General features: G+C 36.4%; 1 protein-coding gene across 1 annotated transcript; it reads left to right on the top strand.

Annotated features, from left to right (window-relative positions):
- The first annotated feature begins 10454 nt into the window (after window positions 1–10454).
- Window positions 10455–12364, top strand: LOC135077904 (histidine-rich glycoprotein). Its single transcript, XM_063972436.1, has 2 exons — window positions 10455–10536; window positions 11356–12364. The coding sequence occupies exons 1-2, from the start codon at window positions 10525–10527 to the stop codon at window positions 11911–11913; spliced, it is 570 nt and encodes a 189-aa protein (XP_063828506.1). The 5' UTR covers window positions 10455–10524; the 3' UTR covers window positions 11914–12364.
- The last annotated feature ends 1844 nt before the right edge of the window (window positions 12365–14208 follow it).

Below are 14208 nucleotides of genomic sequence, written 5' to 3'. Positions count from 1 at the left end.
TGATAAGTTACTCTTAGTAGCGATTATTTAGAGCTTGGATAATAAATTTAATTATAGTTGTTGCAATTCACGAAGCTTTGCATGTGGTTCATAACATTAATCAGTATAGGTACGCATCAATTTTGTTCAGTCTCTTTGTTTATTAATAAATAAAAATATCATACTAAAATTGCAGAAACATATTTGTTTGTATTGGTCTAGGTGTTTTCTTTCTATAATATGTATGACGTATGTACGGGGTTCTGTACCTATCGAAAATTGCTATGAGCATCACACGCGGTTACCTGCGTACCTCTGTGCACTCATGGGAGTTTAAGCAGAGGTCCCTAGAGTTTGACTTTGAGCTTTGTTTATAGTCATTACGAAGCAGACTGATGGGAAACTGCACTGTCTTGAATTCGAATGGGTAATTTGACGGTGTTTGGGGAATTCTAGGAATAAATACAGAGGATCCTCATTGAGATTGAGACATTTCAATTTGAGATTTCACTTGACATTGAACACAATCTGAAATGGAGTTTTCAAACACTTGTAAAAATAAAAAGTAATTAAATCAAAGGCACTAAGTAGTATTGATATCAACTTCGAAGAAAATGACTGCCAAAATTACTTTCTACCCGTTCCACACGTCTTTCATGAATTATATTAAGGTATTGTTAAACTAAATTTCAAGTAGATTGAACCAAGGAATCACTTTGTCCCATACAAACTTTGCCCCCTTTTTTCACCCCCTTCATTTCATGACCCCATTTCGGAAAATCTTTTCTTATGAGATGCCTACGTCATAAAAAGAACACACCTTCCAACTTTCAGGTCTCTACGATATCCGTCAGTCATTTAGGACAAAGCATTTTTATTAGTTGTTCAAAACTCTATCGTTCCAGGTATGTCATTGACAGGAGGGCGCTACTATCTTAATGGGTTATTCATTAGTCCACTTGACATTAATTTCAGAATCGTTTGACTTTGGATACCTAAGCGATTTGATATTCGGAGTCTTTTAATGAAATCAAGTTCTGAAATAACTTGAGGTGTTGTACCCGATCAAGCTTTTCATTGCAGGACAGTTAAATAGTTTTATTATTAGTTTCTTCTCTAAGTCTTAATTTGTCAGAGTAGGTAAAGGCTCCATGAGAGCAAAATTTAGCTTTATAATAGTTTTTAATTTTTTTCTTGAAATATTTGACGCCTTGTAATCTCTTGTAATCTCTCGTTAATATAGGTCCACACAAATAAAGAATGTTTGACTTCGACTTTAATAATAAAATGATGCTCTTACATAATTATAAATAAACTAGCTTTCCGCCCGCCGCTTCGCCCGCGTGGAATTTTTTGGTTTTTATATAACCTATTACACTCAGATATAATGTGGCTTTCTATTGGTGAAAGATTTTTTAAAATCAGTTCAGTAGATCCCAAGATTACCCCTTACAATTTAACAAATATACAAACACACAAACTTTACCTCTTTATAATATTAGATTATAGATAGGTAATTTGAAACCCTATTTTGTTTCATTCTTTTTTTTATTTTAAATATTTCACGATCCAAACTAATATTTACTGTAAGTAAATGCTAAATAGTAAATATTAGTTTGGATTGTGAAATATCCTACTAATATTATAAAGGCGAAAGTTTGGATGTCTGGATGTCATGATGTCTGGATGTTTGTTACTCTTTCACGCAAAAACTACTGAACGGATTTTGTTGAAACTTTACAGTATTATTGTTTATAACCCAGATTAACATTATGACGATATGTGGCAAATAAATTTCAATAAATAAATAAGACGTGTCTAAAAGCGCCATCTATCGTCATTGGTTAAAATCTACAGCACTGGACAAACTACGGTATGACGTTCGTAAATATTCATTCGGGGGAAACCGTGAAACGCCATCTATCAACATGGGTAAAATGAGGTAAAACATCATATCTAACGGGGGTAAAAAGAGGTCCACGCGAACGAAGTCGCGGGCGGCCGCTAGTTTATAATAGGTAGCTTTCCCTCCGCAACCTTATTGGTATTCCATGTATGTGTCTTTTAACTAAGTTCTGTTAAACATTTCATGTAAAATTTGTCCAATTATAACTCTATTTACATCTGCATCTGTAAGTAAGGATTCATGCTCTCCAGCCCAGATGCCGAGTAAACAGAATCGTCTTTCAGTGACGTGCAGCTGCCCCTATATTTGACCCACTGACCTAATTTTTTATTATTTATTTGTGTCAGTGTGCTCTTCTAAAGAGTGAAGACGATTGTATGTAGGTACTATTAAAATGTAATTTTAACTCATTGGTTTTGTCTCATATTTAAGGAATGTATCATGAGTGGAGTCTTAGTTTAAAAGGATGCCAACGATTTAAATTTCAATAGGTAGACAAAATTCAGAATTCTTAATTATCAAAAATTTTAGCTTTCTCCAGTAACACTGGTATTATTATACTGTGACTCATCAAAGTCATCATTGTCAAAAATATTGACAAATCGAGAACTGTCACGGCCAAAAAACTGGCACGCGTCCGTCCTCCGTAAGCGCCACCGCGCGACTGATTGAGATTGTCCAAGCCGTCATGGGCGATTTTTTCCACATTTTTTAACATAGTAACTAAATAAGACGCAATATAAAAATTTCATCCGTTAAAAGCCCTCAAGTTATTTCTGAACTTTAGTTTAGTAAAAGATTCAGAATCTCAAATCGCTTATTTTAAAAATAAAACCATAATTAGAAAACGAATAGAGGTAACTTTGGGAATTTATTCTATCGAGTCAACTTCATCAAATCGTGTTTCCATCCGTTAATAGCCCTAGAAAATATCCTCAACTATGCCCAAAAAAAATCTTAGCCTTTTATTTTACTGTTTAGTACCTCAAAAATGAAAAATGAAAACCTCATTTTCGCCATTTTCTCTGTTACCCGGCCTTAAGTGCTCGCTATATTTTTTAGCGCCTACATAACGTAACTAATATTGCATATAACTACGATATTCTTCCTGAATAAGTAAAATATGGGTATTCAAATGTTTAAGGTGTAATACTTCTGTTGCTTGCGTATGCTCTACAATTTATTGCCTACTTACGAGTAAGATAAGACCTGCATTAGACCTTTAGAAAGTCAAGACTGAAATGCTAGGAGTTCAAGTAAAGATCTTTTTTTAAACATTCATGACAATGCTAGATGTTTTGGAACATTGAGAAACTACGAGGCTGATTTATTATAAAATGATACTTTAAACATTGACATCAGTTAAGAGACTTGATAAGATTAGTTCTCAAAAGCCTTACAAAGTAAGTGTAATATCACGAGGTGAAAGGTCGATCAAAGGACAGAACAGAATTCTTCTTGTCATATTAAGGGATTTTTATAGTGTGTGAACTCTATATATACTGTTAATTGAATTATTCAGACAATGTAAGTCAATAAGTAGGTAAAAGTAAGTGCCTTGTGTTATCAATATCAATTTGAAATATTATAAAAAAGGACATGAGATTGCCTCCCACGCCAAGTCTTACTTCTAATACTCCTCAAACTAGTATTTTCAGTTAGACAGCAATAAGATGCAAAATAAATCCAAGGCAAACTAAACTCACATTAATTTACCAAGAACTTACATAAGTTATGGTAACACCCAGATCTTATTATTCTACGCTGATCCCAGTGAATGCAGGCTTATTCTAATCTGATGCATAGCTGATTTTTATGCACGCCTCTTGAGTTGCTATTGTAGGTGAATATCAACAGGATCTAGAGAAAGTGTGTTCCATTAGAATTGTACAATTTGGTAGACAAGATATTGGTTCGTAGTTTGAACTATTAAACTAAGTAGGAAATATTCTAGTGCTATCTTTAAAATAATCTCAGGCATTTTCTGGGCAAACTCGCTCTACCATCGCTCGCATCAATATTTATAACAATGTATATTTTAAAGACTGTAAACCCTTGAAGAAGAAGCTGACAGTAGGGACTGAAGTGCTTTAAAAGCCTACTTGCAAAATTTAATGAGTTTTTTTTATCGATTGCGTCTGGGGTAACAAACTCATAGGAGAAAAAAGTTTTTGTTCTTTTACGGGACCATTCCCACCTCTCACCTCACCGCTGCAACTCCTGTGTAGCCAGGATCTACAGCTTCACTGCCAAATAAAAGAAATATTGTATTGAATACAAAAGTAACGAATTTTGAACAGTGCAAGCTATTTCAAATCTATTCCAAGAACTAGCTTTCTAGCGATATTTTCTGACTCTACTTTTTTTCGTGCTCGTGAAAACTATTCAAGATAACTGAAAAATATTGAGAGTGAAAAAAAATTTTGTAAAACCAATATTAGAGCGGCAGTTTCATTATGTTAAACATCCATCTAAAATTAAAATCATGCCCGTTCTAATACTAGTTATTTCATCAACTCATGAGCCATCATTTTTAGTAAAAGCCACAATTGTCATCACTTGAACACGATTCAAAGATGATGCATGATCGAGGAAACGAAACAACTTATTTCTCAATAATAATTGCTAAGAACGATTGGTTAATAGCAATTTCGCTATCACGACTTGGAAAATAACTTTATTTCACAGAAAAGATGGAATCGTAATGGGTACAGTAAATCTGGGTAACTTTGGATATCAGTATGACATTAGCTCAAAACTTAATTGCGAAGTAGTTATTATTACTTACGGCAGTAACGTTACTACGGTTTTTTTTTTTCTTTTCATTATATTTGAAAGCTAATGTTGAAATTATGATAAATATACTTATTGAATAAATCGTTCATTAATTAAGTAACTAATGAAAAGTTTGTGTAGTTTGCTTTACTAATTATACTTAGTCTACGGGCTTAATTAATAACTTGAAGACCACTTATTTGTGTAAGGAAGTATATTAGGTACAGTATGGTACAGTCAGTATATTGGTATTCTAAAATCACATCTATTACGATTGCATAACGTACACAGTGTTGACTACGATATACAGTGTACATTCTCATACAAGTAAATAAAAATAATTGACTAAACATGTGCAAAATAGGGGTTTTGCTATTTAGTAGAGCATAAACAAATCTATTATTTATACTTCATTATTATCATTATTTAGTCGAATCATTTTGTAATAGACCTTTTTTTCACGTTGCTTGTTTGCCTCTTGTCTTGTCCCATAAAAAAGCCTAATTAATACATTATAATAAAGGTAACTAATTAAATAAGTTGTCTCAGGGTTTACAGTGATGAGACTTGCCCTGAAAATTACTTATGTACAAGATTAAGCACCTATTTTAGTGTTTGGGCTAGACTTATTCTAGCTCTTGGTAACTAACTGGTTTATCTTCAATCATGCGTGTATCATTTGAGTTGTATTTCCCGTAAGACAAGAAATACCTTTTGTAACTGTGTTGCTTGTTAGCAGTTAAAAAAACGTTTTTGAAATTGAGTAGTGTTTATTAGCTAATCTTTCAAACACGTTTTGAGTTTAATATTTAGCATGGTAGGTATTAAACATTGCAATAATAATAAAAAAATATTTCGATCTACCAAATAACGAGACGACGAATGCTGCCTCGAATGCTTAAAAACCCGTTCTTATTACCACTACCTAAGATGCTACAGAGTTGAGCTTGAAGTGCCCTCTTCTGTACATGTTTACAACTCCAAAACATGAAAACAAAAAGGCATTTGCCTTCAAGAATCGCGATGTCCTTTCCTCAAAATCTACTTTCGCTTCCCTTTCGGTTTATTGATTTTCGTTAATGGCGTATTTGCATGTGACGCGTTTAATTATGTAGACCAGTTACGATAATCGCTATTAATTTTAGTTCCAGTAAAATAATAGTAATTTTGTTATCAAATAAAGAGAGAGCAAATACTTTTATAAAACAAAAATCAAGATGAATAAGAATACAGCGTCACACAAATCGCTAATTAACTTTAAAAGAGTCTAAAATTATATGGGTTTTACTAAAAGAGTTCGTGAATACAAGCTCTCTATTATAGAGTTTGAAAATACTCAATATTTAAGTATTAGAGTCACCATTCTTGATATTTTGTCATTTGAGCTTTTATTTGTTAGTATGAGCTTAAACCTACATAAAATATTATAATTGCTCTACCTTCTCTCTATTTGTGTATGTTTTTAATGCCCTTCTACATAAATCAATCAGACTAAATGATTTTTTCTGCATACAGCTGAAAATCAGCTTCAGCACTGACTGTCACGACAAGTAATTCAGAGATTTTATATATTTATTGCTTTATTTTAAATACAAAATTGTGCGCCAAACATAACGCTTTCTTATCTTATCTTATAATATATTAACGAAAACAGAAATAACATTTCTGCGATTATAACATAACCGCAACCGACAAGCATTGCGGTTGCCAAAAGCTTCCTTTTTACGAAAGCAATTAAGTGCTTTTACTTAACGACAAGCATTCACGGATGCAAAATTCAATTCAATCAACGATCTGATAAGTGTACTAATTACTGTGCGCTTACGCCGAGATGATTGTATGATAGCGGTTTAAATAATTCGATTTCGAAAGCTCTGACACGTAAGGGACAATATGAAGTGAGTTTGCTAATGCTAGAGTAGGTCACAAAGTACGGGACAATTGATCTAATAATGAGTTTCGCAAATTGAAACAATATTATTGATTTCATATTCAAATTCTTTATTAGTTTTAGTACCAGGTAACTAGCTTTTCAGGAAATCTAAAAATTTCTAAAATGTAGCTTGCTCTACCGCCATTTTGTTACAAACCTCTACATCAGAACAGTAGGTTAGTTACTTCACATTTAAATAATATTAGATTTTAGATATTATTGTAGAACTTATACGTAAGTTCCCTGAATAGGGCTGGTTACTAATACATCTCTTAACTAAAGTTTGCATTAGCATACTTACTGGTATGAATTAAACCGTCTTTTATTTCTGTTAACCACTTAGGTACTTGGTAACCTATTCATTTTGTCATTACGGAAGATCGGCATATGCCGATCTAGAGTGTTTATTCATACGAGTATAAACACTTAAGTTGTAAGTAATTAGAACGATTTTGTAACAAACATAATTAAATCTAAATTTCACGGTACTTAACTTCGTTCTTTAATGGCATACCGATCATCTGATAGAATTTTCTTTATGTTTCTGATGTCCGACGTTGAGGTGCCTGGTATGGCTCAATCACAATAACTACAACATGATGCGCCTAGGATGGCTCAATCACAATCAGATCACAATAACTACAACTTTATAACTGGATGCGCGTACGCAACCTATAGTTATCCGAGTTTGTGTACCGATGCTCTGTTTCGCAAAGTTTTGTTGTCCTTGCTCTTAATTTAAATTTTCAGTTTTAATGCGTGAGAGGATTATGATAGTTTGAGGTTAATGACGATTCGAACTTCTTGTTCTTTTGCTCTTAAAAATATAATATATGAAAATATACCTTTCGAATGATTAGTACTAGTAGGTACGAGGGGCGGCTGAAAAGTTTTGAGCCTAGGGTATTAAAAATGCTGATAGAAAAGTATAAAAAATATATTTTTCTATTTAATCTCCCTCTACTACAATGGACTTCTTACATTTGTGTAAAAGAACTTTTAACCCACTGAAAAAAAATTCGCAATCTTTGCCTTCGAAATGAGCCTTTAACGCCGCCTTCATTTCTTTGTCACTCAAAAATCTTCGTTCCTGGAGGTCTTTTTTCCAATTTGAGAATTAGACAAAATAGCTAGGGATTCGGACTAAACTGTGTGGTGGGTGATTAATTTAATAATAATAATAAAACATTTATTCGCTGCAATTTTAGGGTTACAAATTAGGTGTGGACTTCCTCTATTAAGTACATAAGCACCTGTGTCAGAGGTAGCCGCTCTTCCATAGCATAGCATTGTAAAAAACCTTGGTAGGGTGCAGTAATTTCTTGAAATCCAGTTTTACCCGGGGCAAGCCATGCAAAATGCGCGGTGTACGCGGGCGAATTGTCTTGCGTTAACAGATTTCCTTTCGCCAGTTTGCATCTTAATATTTCAACAACCACTTGACGCATTTTTATCAGCAGTACAGCATAATAATCCCCGTTTATTGTAGTTTTTTTAAGTAGGTAGTCAATGAATAAAATTCCTCCACAATCCCAAAAATAGTGGCTATGAGCTTGGGTGTCGATCGTTCCACTTTGAATTTCCGCGGCGGCGTTTTCCCTTTTGAATCCATTGCATTGACTCTTATTTTGACTCTAGATCGTACTGCCGGATCTATTATTTATCAATAGTGACAATGTGAGAAAAAAAATTGTTAGGATTATGGCCAAAGATGTCCAAAAACTCTTGCGAAGTTGTGGCTCGACGCTGGTTGTCGAACGGCGTGAGCATTTTTGGCACCCATCGCACGCACCCCTATTTCATGTGCAAATGAGTATGAAAAATATCGCAAATACGTTCCTTGCTAATGCCTATGGTTTCAGCTATATGTCACAGCTTAATTCGCTGATCTCTAAATCAAGATTATTTAAATTTTCATTATTTTATTCGTTAATGGCGAAATCTGGCCGCCCTGACTTGCGGTCATCTTTTAGCGACTCCCTGCCATGCTTGAATTATCGGATCCAATCTTTCATGGTGGCAAATGAAGGCTCAGACTCCCCATAAACTGTAGATATCTCTTCAAATGTTACGGTCAGCGTTTTGTTCCACTTTTTGAGGTATTTTATGACAACTGTGTACTTCAATTTCGTACATTGCGCGGATGACTGAGACATGATGATGTTTACGGATGAATTACTAAAAGACTGATGACGCTAATGAAATGAAACTTTGTACATATACTAAGGAGGTTATTGGAAAATTAATTAAATTTAGCGTGAGTCAATAATAACACTTGAAGATACTTAGGCTCAAAACTTTTCAGCCGCCCCTCGTATACAGTAGGTATACCACAGTTTTAATAGGCCTAATACCCAATTAAAATAGTTTGGCTTAAACAATTAGTGTCCGACCGAATGTTCGGTTTCGGTTTCGTTTTCGGTTGAGTTTCGGTAAAAACACGAGTTTCGGTTTAGTTTCGTTTTCGGCGGCAAACTTGCCGAAACTACGACCGAAACCGAATGTGCATTCGGGAGTTTCCGCGCTGTTATCGGTCATGTTCGGCGCGTTGAATGAGTGAGTGAATCCGCCAAATAATGTCGTAATTCGCTTGCTTGTTTGTTTGCTGTTAGTTTTGTTTTGTTGTGGTGGCGAGTTTTCGAGTGATTTATTTTGAATTTGGTAAGTTTTATCTCGTTTTATGTCGTTATAACATAAGAGCGGTTGTAAACATAAAAAAAAATCAATATGACTGATAAAAGTATAATCAAGTTATTTTTTTTGGTTCGCAAATGCTATACGTAAACAAACATTAGTTAAGTAGTTAGTAATGACTATAGTGCATTTCATGGTGTTCAATATTATGGATTCAGAGTTTCAAAGTTCATTTTAGTATTTATCACCAAGGTATCCAAGTGGCAAGTACAGTAGATACTAACTCACGTACTACCAATTTTGTTTTGAGAAATTATTAAGGTAAAAGACCCGACCATGGGACGGGTTATGTAGATGTCCTGAATATTGCGAGTAATTAAAAAAAATCTAGACTAAATCTTTCTTTTTCTTTTTTAATACATAATTTGATACCTTTTAGAGAAAAAAAGCACTTTATAAGTTCAATTTTAATGCAATTTAAAGAGAAAACAATAAAGACTGACTGATTATAATAACGTTTTCTTTATTTTTCCCTCAAAATATGAGCCTTGTAAGGAAGTTTCGGTTTCGGTTTCGGTTTCGGTTTCGGCCGAAATAGACACCGTTGCCGAAATTCGTTTTCGGTTTCGGTTTCGGTCGTAAAACTAGTTTCGGTCGGACACTATAAACAATACATCTAATCCTTCAGAAATATTTGATGGGTTTAAATTATTGTTATTAGCTGAAATTCAGGAATAATTTCAGACGTTAATGTATTTTAATCTATAACTAAGTAGATAATAATTTAACCTATTTAAATTTAATGCTTGAAATAAAAATATAACTTTGGGAAAAGGTAGAGACATAACATTTTCAATAAATTTTGAAATCAGGAAACTCTCAGGGAAATTAATGGTATAACATAATAAATCATAAAAAGAAATCACTTTAAAATAGTTACGTGAGTACCTAATAAAGTAGCATGGCAAGTACATAACACATTGTAAAATGCCTTCCTCTGTCACCACGTTCGATTGTTATCAAGACTAGAAAGCCTACATGTAAATCCAGAATTACCGAACAATTACGTTACTTACGTTATAATTACAAAAGAAATTGTCTCCGATAGCAAAAATGCTCCCAACAAATTTCTAGCTATTGTGTGCTATTGTCTGGGACGTCGATAGATTGTCAATGCGTGTGTATTGCAGCGCACACACTCGTGCGCAGGTGAAACCGCGTATATAAGCGATGCAAATTACCGAGTACGGCATAACCGACTACCCTACCGTCCCGGCCGCATACAAACCACTCCAAAATGAAGTACCACGTGGGTATTGTGTAGTGTTCGGACAGTGACGTGATGTGTTCCCAAAGTGCTAATTGTGATAATCCAAAAAAAGTTATTCCAAATTTAAAATTTTACAAAAATAAAAATAAAAAACAATTTAAAAAATTAACTGAGGTACCTAATGCTACGGTATCCTCTGTTACGAAAATAGAGCAGTGCATTTCTATTTTCATATTATTTTATCGATTTTAAATCGAATTAACAGCTGTCCATCAATGTTCATTAACTGTATCTAAAAATGAAATGACAATTAAAAAAACAATTGAAAGTGAAAACAAATTAAATAAACGAATTGTCTACGCAGATGAAACGATCCGAATCCAATCGGCAGTCATAAAGACCGTGATTAAATTCATTTATGTGCACATTCAGTGAGCAGCGATCGCTTTGTGTCTTCCTGCTCTCAATATTATAGGAAGACTTTCTTGTTGCATAACCCTAAACGCGGTGTTCCTTATACTTGGCGAAATAAACCGGTCTCGAGAGAACGGCTACCGAGCCATAATCCCTTATCTAATTGGCTGCTATTACATACAAGTATTACAGAATTGTCTGATTGTCGACACTCGAAACACATTCGAACAGTTAGGAATCAATTCCGTATTTATTGACCTATGAGTTCATAATAATATCATTAGAAAGATAGCTATTACTTTTGCACATTACAAAAACGAATGTAACAGCGCATGAATTGTTTCGTACAATGATTAATGCATCATATTTTAGACTTCACACATCAGAACTGTCTGCTCAGTTTCATTGATTGGATCGATGAATAATAAGGTTGTTTTTTTGCAGATTTTCTTGGGATTCCTAGCCGTTGCGGCAGCGTACCCCGGCATTGTCCACGAGCACCACGAGGCGCCCCAGCTGGAAGAGAAGTATGACCACGCGCTCATCGGCGAGTCAGGCCACCACCACCACATCCAACATGAGCACGCCAAGTCCCACCAGTCCATCAAGTTCGAGCACTTCCACCCAGTCCCTGTGTACGTGAAGAAGGAACATCAGCATCTGCTTGAGCACCCGCTGGAGAAAGGCAAGTCTGAGCAGAACCTGAAGCTGATCCACCCTGAGACTGAGCACAGTCATGGTGGCGGTCTCGTGCTCGAAGACCACAGGCTCGACACTGAGCATCTCGCCCACGCCCACGGCTTGGAGCATCACGGAGGTTTTGAGCACGGAGGTTTCGAGCAAGGTGGCCTCGAGCATTATGGCGGAGGATTCGAGGGCTACGAAGGCGGAGAAGGACTCAAAGGATACGCTGAGTTCCAGCCCTCTCACGGTTATGTGGCCGAGCAAGGCCATGGCCTCTCTGGCTACAGCGAGGAGTCCTACAAACACGGCGGATACTAAGCACTCCTGGGCCCGATCCTGACGTGGACAACCACTAGGGGAATGGGCTAACTCTTGCCTGTTGATATTAGTTTAACCGTACATTTATTTTGCGCAGGAAATTTTAAGGGTCCAGTTTTCTGGAAGCGATGATGAGAGTTGGTTATGAATGTAAAGTTTCTTGCGCAACGTAAATGTCTGTAACTAGACCTAAGTGCCTGATTGTCAAGACTCATAAGCTTAAGTTCGGGAAGTGCTCTATTTTAATGTACCTGATGTAGACTTAGAAATTGTTTTCTCAACGAATTATGTTGAAACGTAACGCGTTGCGTTGCGATTTTATTACGAAATTGTTAAGCGGTGTGTGGCGTAGTAAGTGTGTTTAGTCTCGCGCCAGATTTGCCTGTATGTGAAATCTCGTTGGATGAGTCCCTGAAATTGTGATATTAATAAATGTTTGTTTTTAACTTAATCCTTTTTTCACTTAACCCTCTCACAAATATGCTGAAATTGACTGTCTAAAGTCATTCGTTTATCAAATACATGAAATGATTTCACGCTGTCATTAAATATGTAGAGTAAACTAATTACTAGGACACTAACCTTACACACATGTCACTATCAAATTAAATGGTTCCAGTTCTATGAATTCCAAACCGGCATTAATTATTATTAGATAACATGCAACCGGTTTTTAAAGCAAAATGATAGACAGCGGGCAATATCGTTTGACAGCGACACTATTCTATCAGGAGTAAAGAAATTAAGAACACGCTGTATCGATTATTTCAGCATTCTTTTGTCTTTATTTGAAGCGTCGTTAAATCTTACTCCTTGGTATTGCCTAAGCTGTTAGGCTGTAGACAAGTTGATCTGGTTAAATAATAATTACAGGGTGAAGAAATTACATGACAATAATCAAAGAGGTAGAGTCAATAATTGAACACCGCTTGAACACACATAATGATGTATTACAGCGCTGTTATGCAGCCAGATGACTTGCTAAGCACGTAACGAAAGCCTAGAAGTCCGATCGTGCAATTGTTTACATTGCTTTCCTTCAGACTGTATGATTACATTACACTTTTTATGCTCTGCTAATGTAGTAATTAAATTGGTTAATATTGAATATGGCGTGTGACGTAAGTTATGAGCTTAAATAAAAGACATTGCGGCAGTCAGTGTTGCAATATGAATCTGGTGTTACCATTAGAAATTACTATTGTTACACATTTTGGATACGCCCAATTTCTATAATGTTAGAGCGTTAGCAGGCAGAGTATCAAATAGAATAAAGTAAAATAAGCCGATGTACCTAATACAGCCATCATTCTGGCAACTGGGGATAACATATTGTCTATCTATCTATCTATGTCAGCCTTTGGGTTCGCCTTCGAACATAGGCCTCCTCTTCAACCCTCCACCGTTTTCTGTCCCTGGCCACACGCATCCAGTTCACTCCAGCCTGCTGCCGGATATCGTCTGTCCATCGTTTAGGCGGTCTTCCCCTGCCGCGGGTATTGTTGCGGGGTCTCCACTCCAGGGTCTTTCTGGCCCAGCGATCCTGGTTCATCCGTGCAATGTGTCCTGCCCATCTCCATTTACGGCTCTCTATCTCTTCCACCACGTCGCTGATCCTCGTCTTTTCTCTGATCCACTCGTTCGTTTTGTGATCTTTTTTCAATTCAATTTATTCATTCAATTCAAGGGCGGGCCTCAGCTACTTGACGGGTCACAGGTGGCGGATAGTGATACATCCTATAGTATGTAGGATAGCTGCGAATAAGGGGAAACCTCCCCAAATAAGCAGTCCCGGACCGAGGCGGCAGGGTACGGAAGGTGTGGCGGGATGTTCTGTGGCATGAGCATCTCCATGGAAATACCACAATACCTAATGATGGCTCTGTGACACGGCGAGTTTGCACCGCCATAAAATAAGTGCATTGCCCTAGCAGAGGAAGCAGTCTGCTTGCGTTCTACCAGGCGGACCTCAGAAGGAGGCACTCGGCTGTAGAAGCGAATATCTTCGAGCGGTGATGGAATCCGTCAGACCCGGTCATTGAACTGCGATCACCAACCCGTCGTTGCTGGCGTGGTGATTAATGGCTAAATACCCCTCCTCAACCATGACAAACAAATACAAGAATCGACCCCGAGTTCCCAGCGCTCTGTCACTCCCTGGCTCTAGCAGCAGCCGGGTGACACGGAGCAGGGGTGCGACAAGGAATCCCTGGGAGTTGACTGGCTGCAACAAACAACTTTACGTGGCCACATATAACACGCAAACGCTGTCCACAGATGATAGGCTTATAGAAC

Source organism: Ostrinia nubilalis, chromosome 14, assembly GCF_963855985.1.
Source record: "Ostrinia nubilalis chromosome 14, ilOstNubi1.1, whole genome shotgun sequence".
Taxonomy (NCBI): domain Eukaryota; kingdom Metazoa; phylum Arthropoda; class Insecta; order Lepidoptera; family Crambidae; genus Ostrinia; species Ostrinia nubilalis.
The sequence above is the reverse complement of the archived record's forward strand: the minus strand, read 5'-3'. Positions and strand labels throughout refer to the sequence as shown.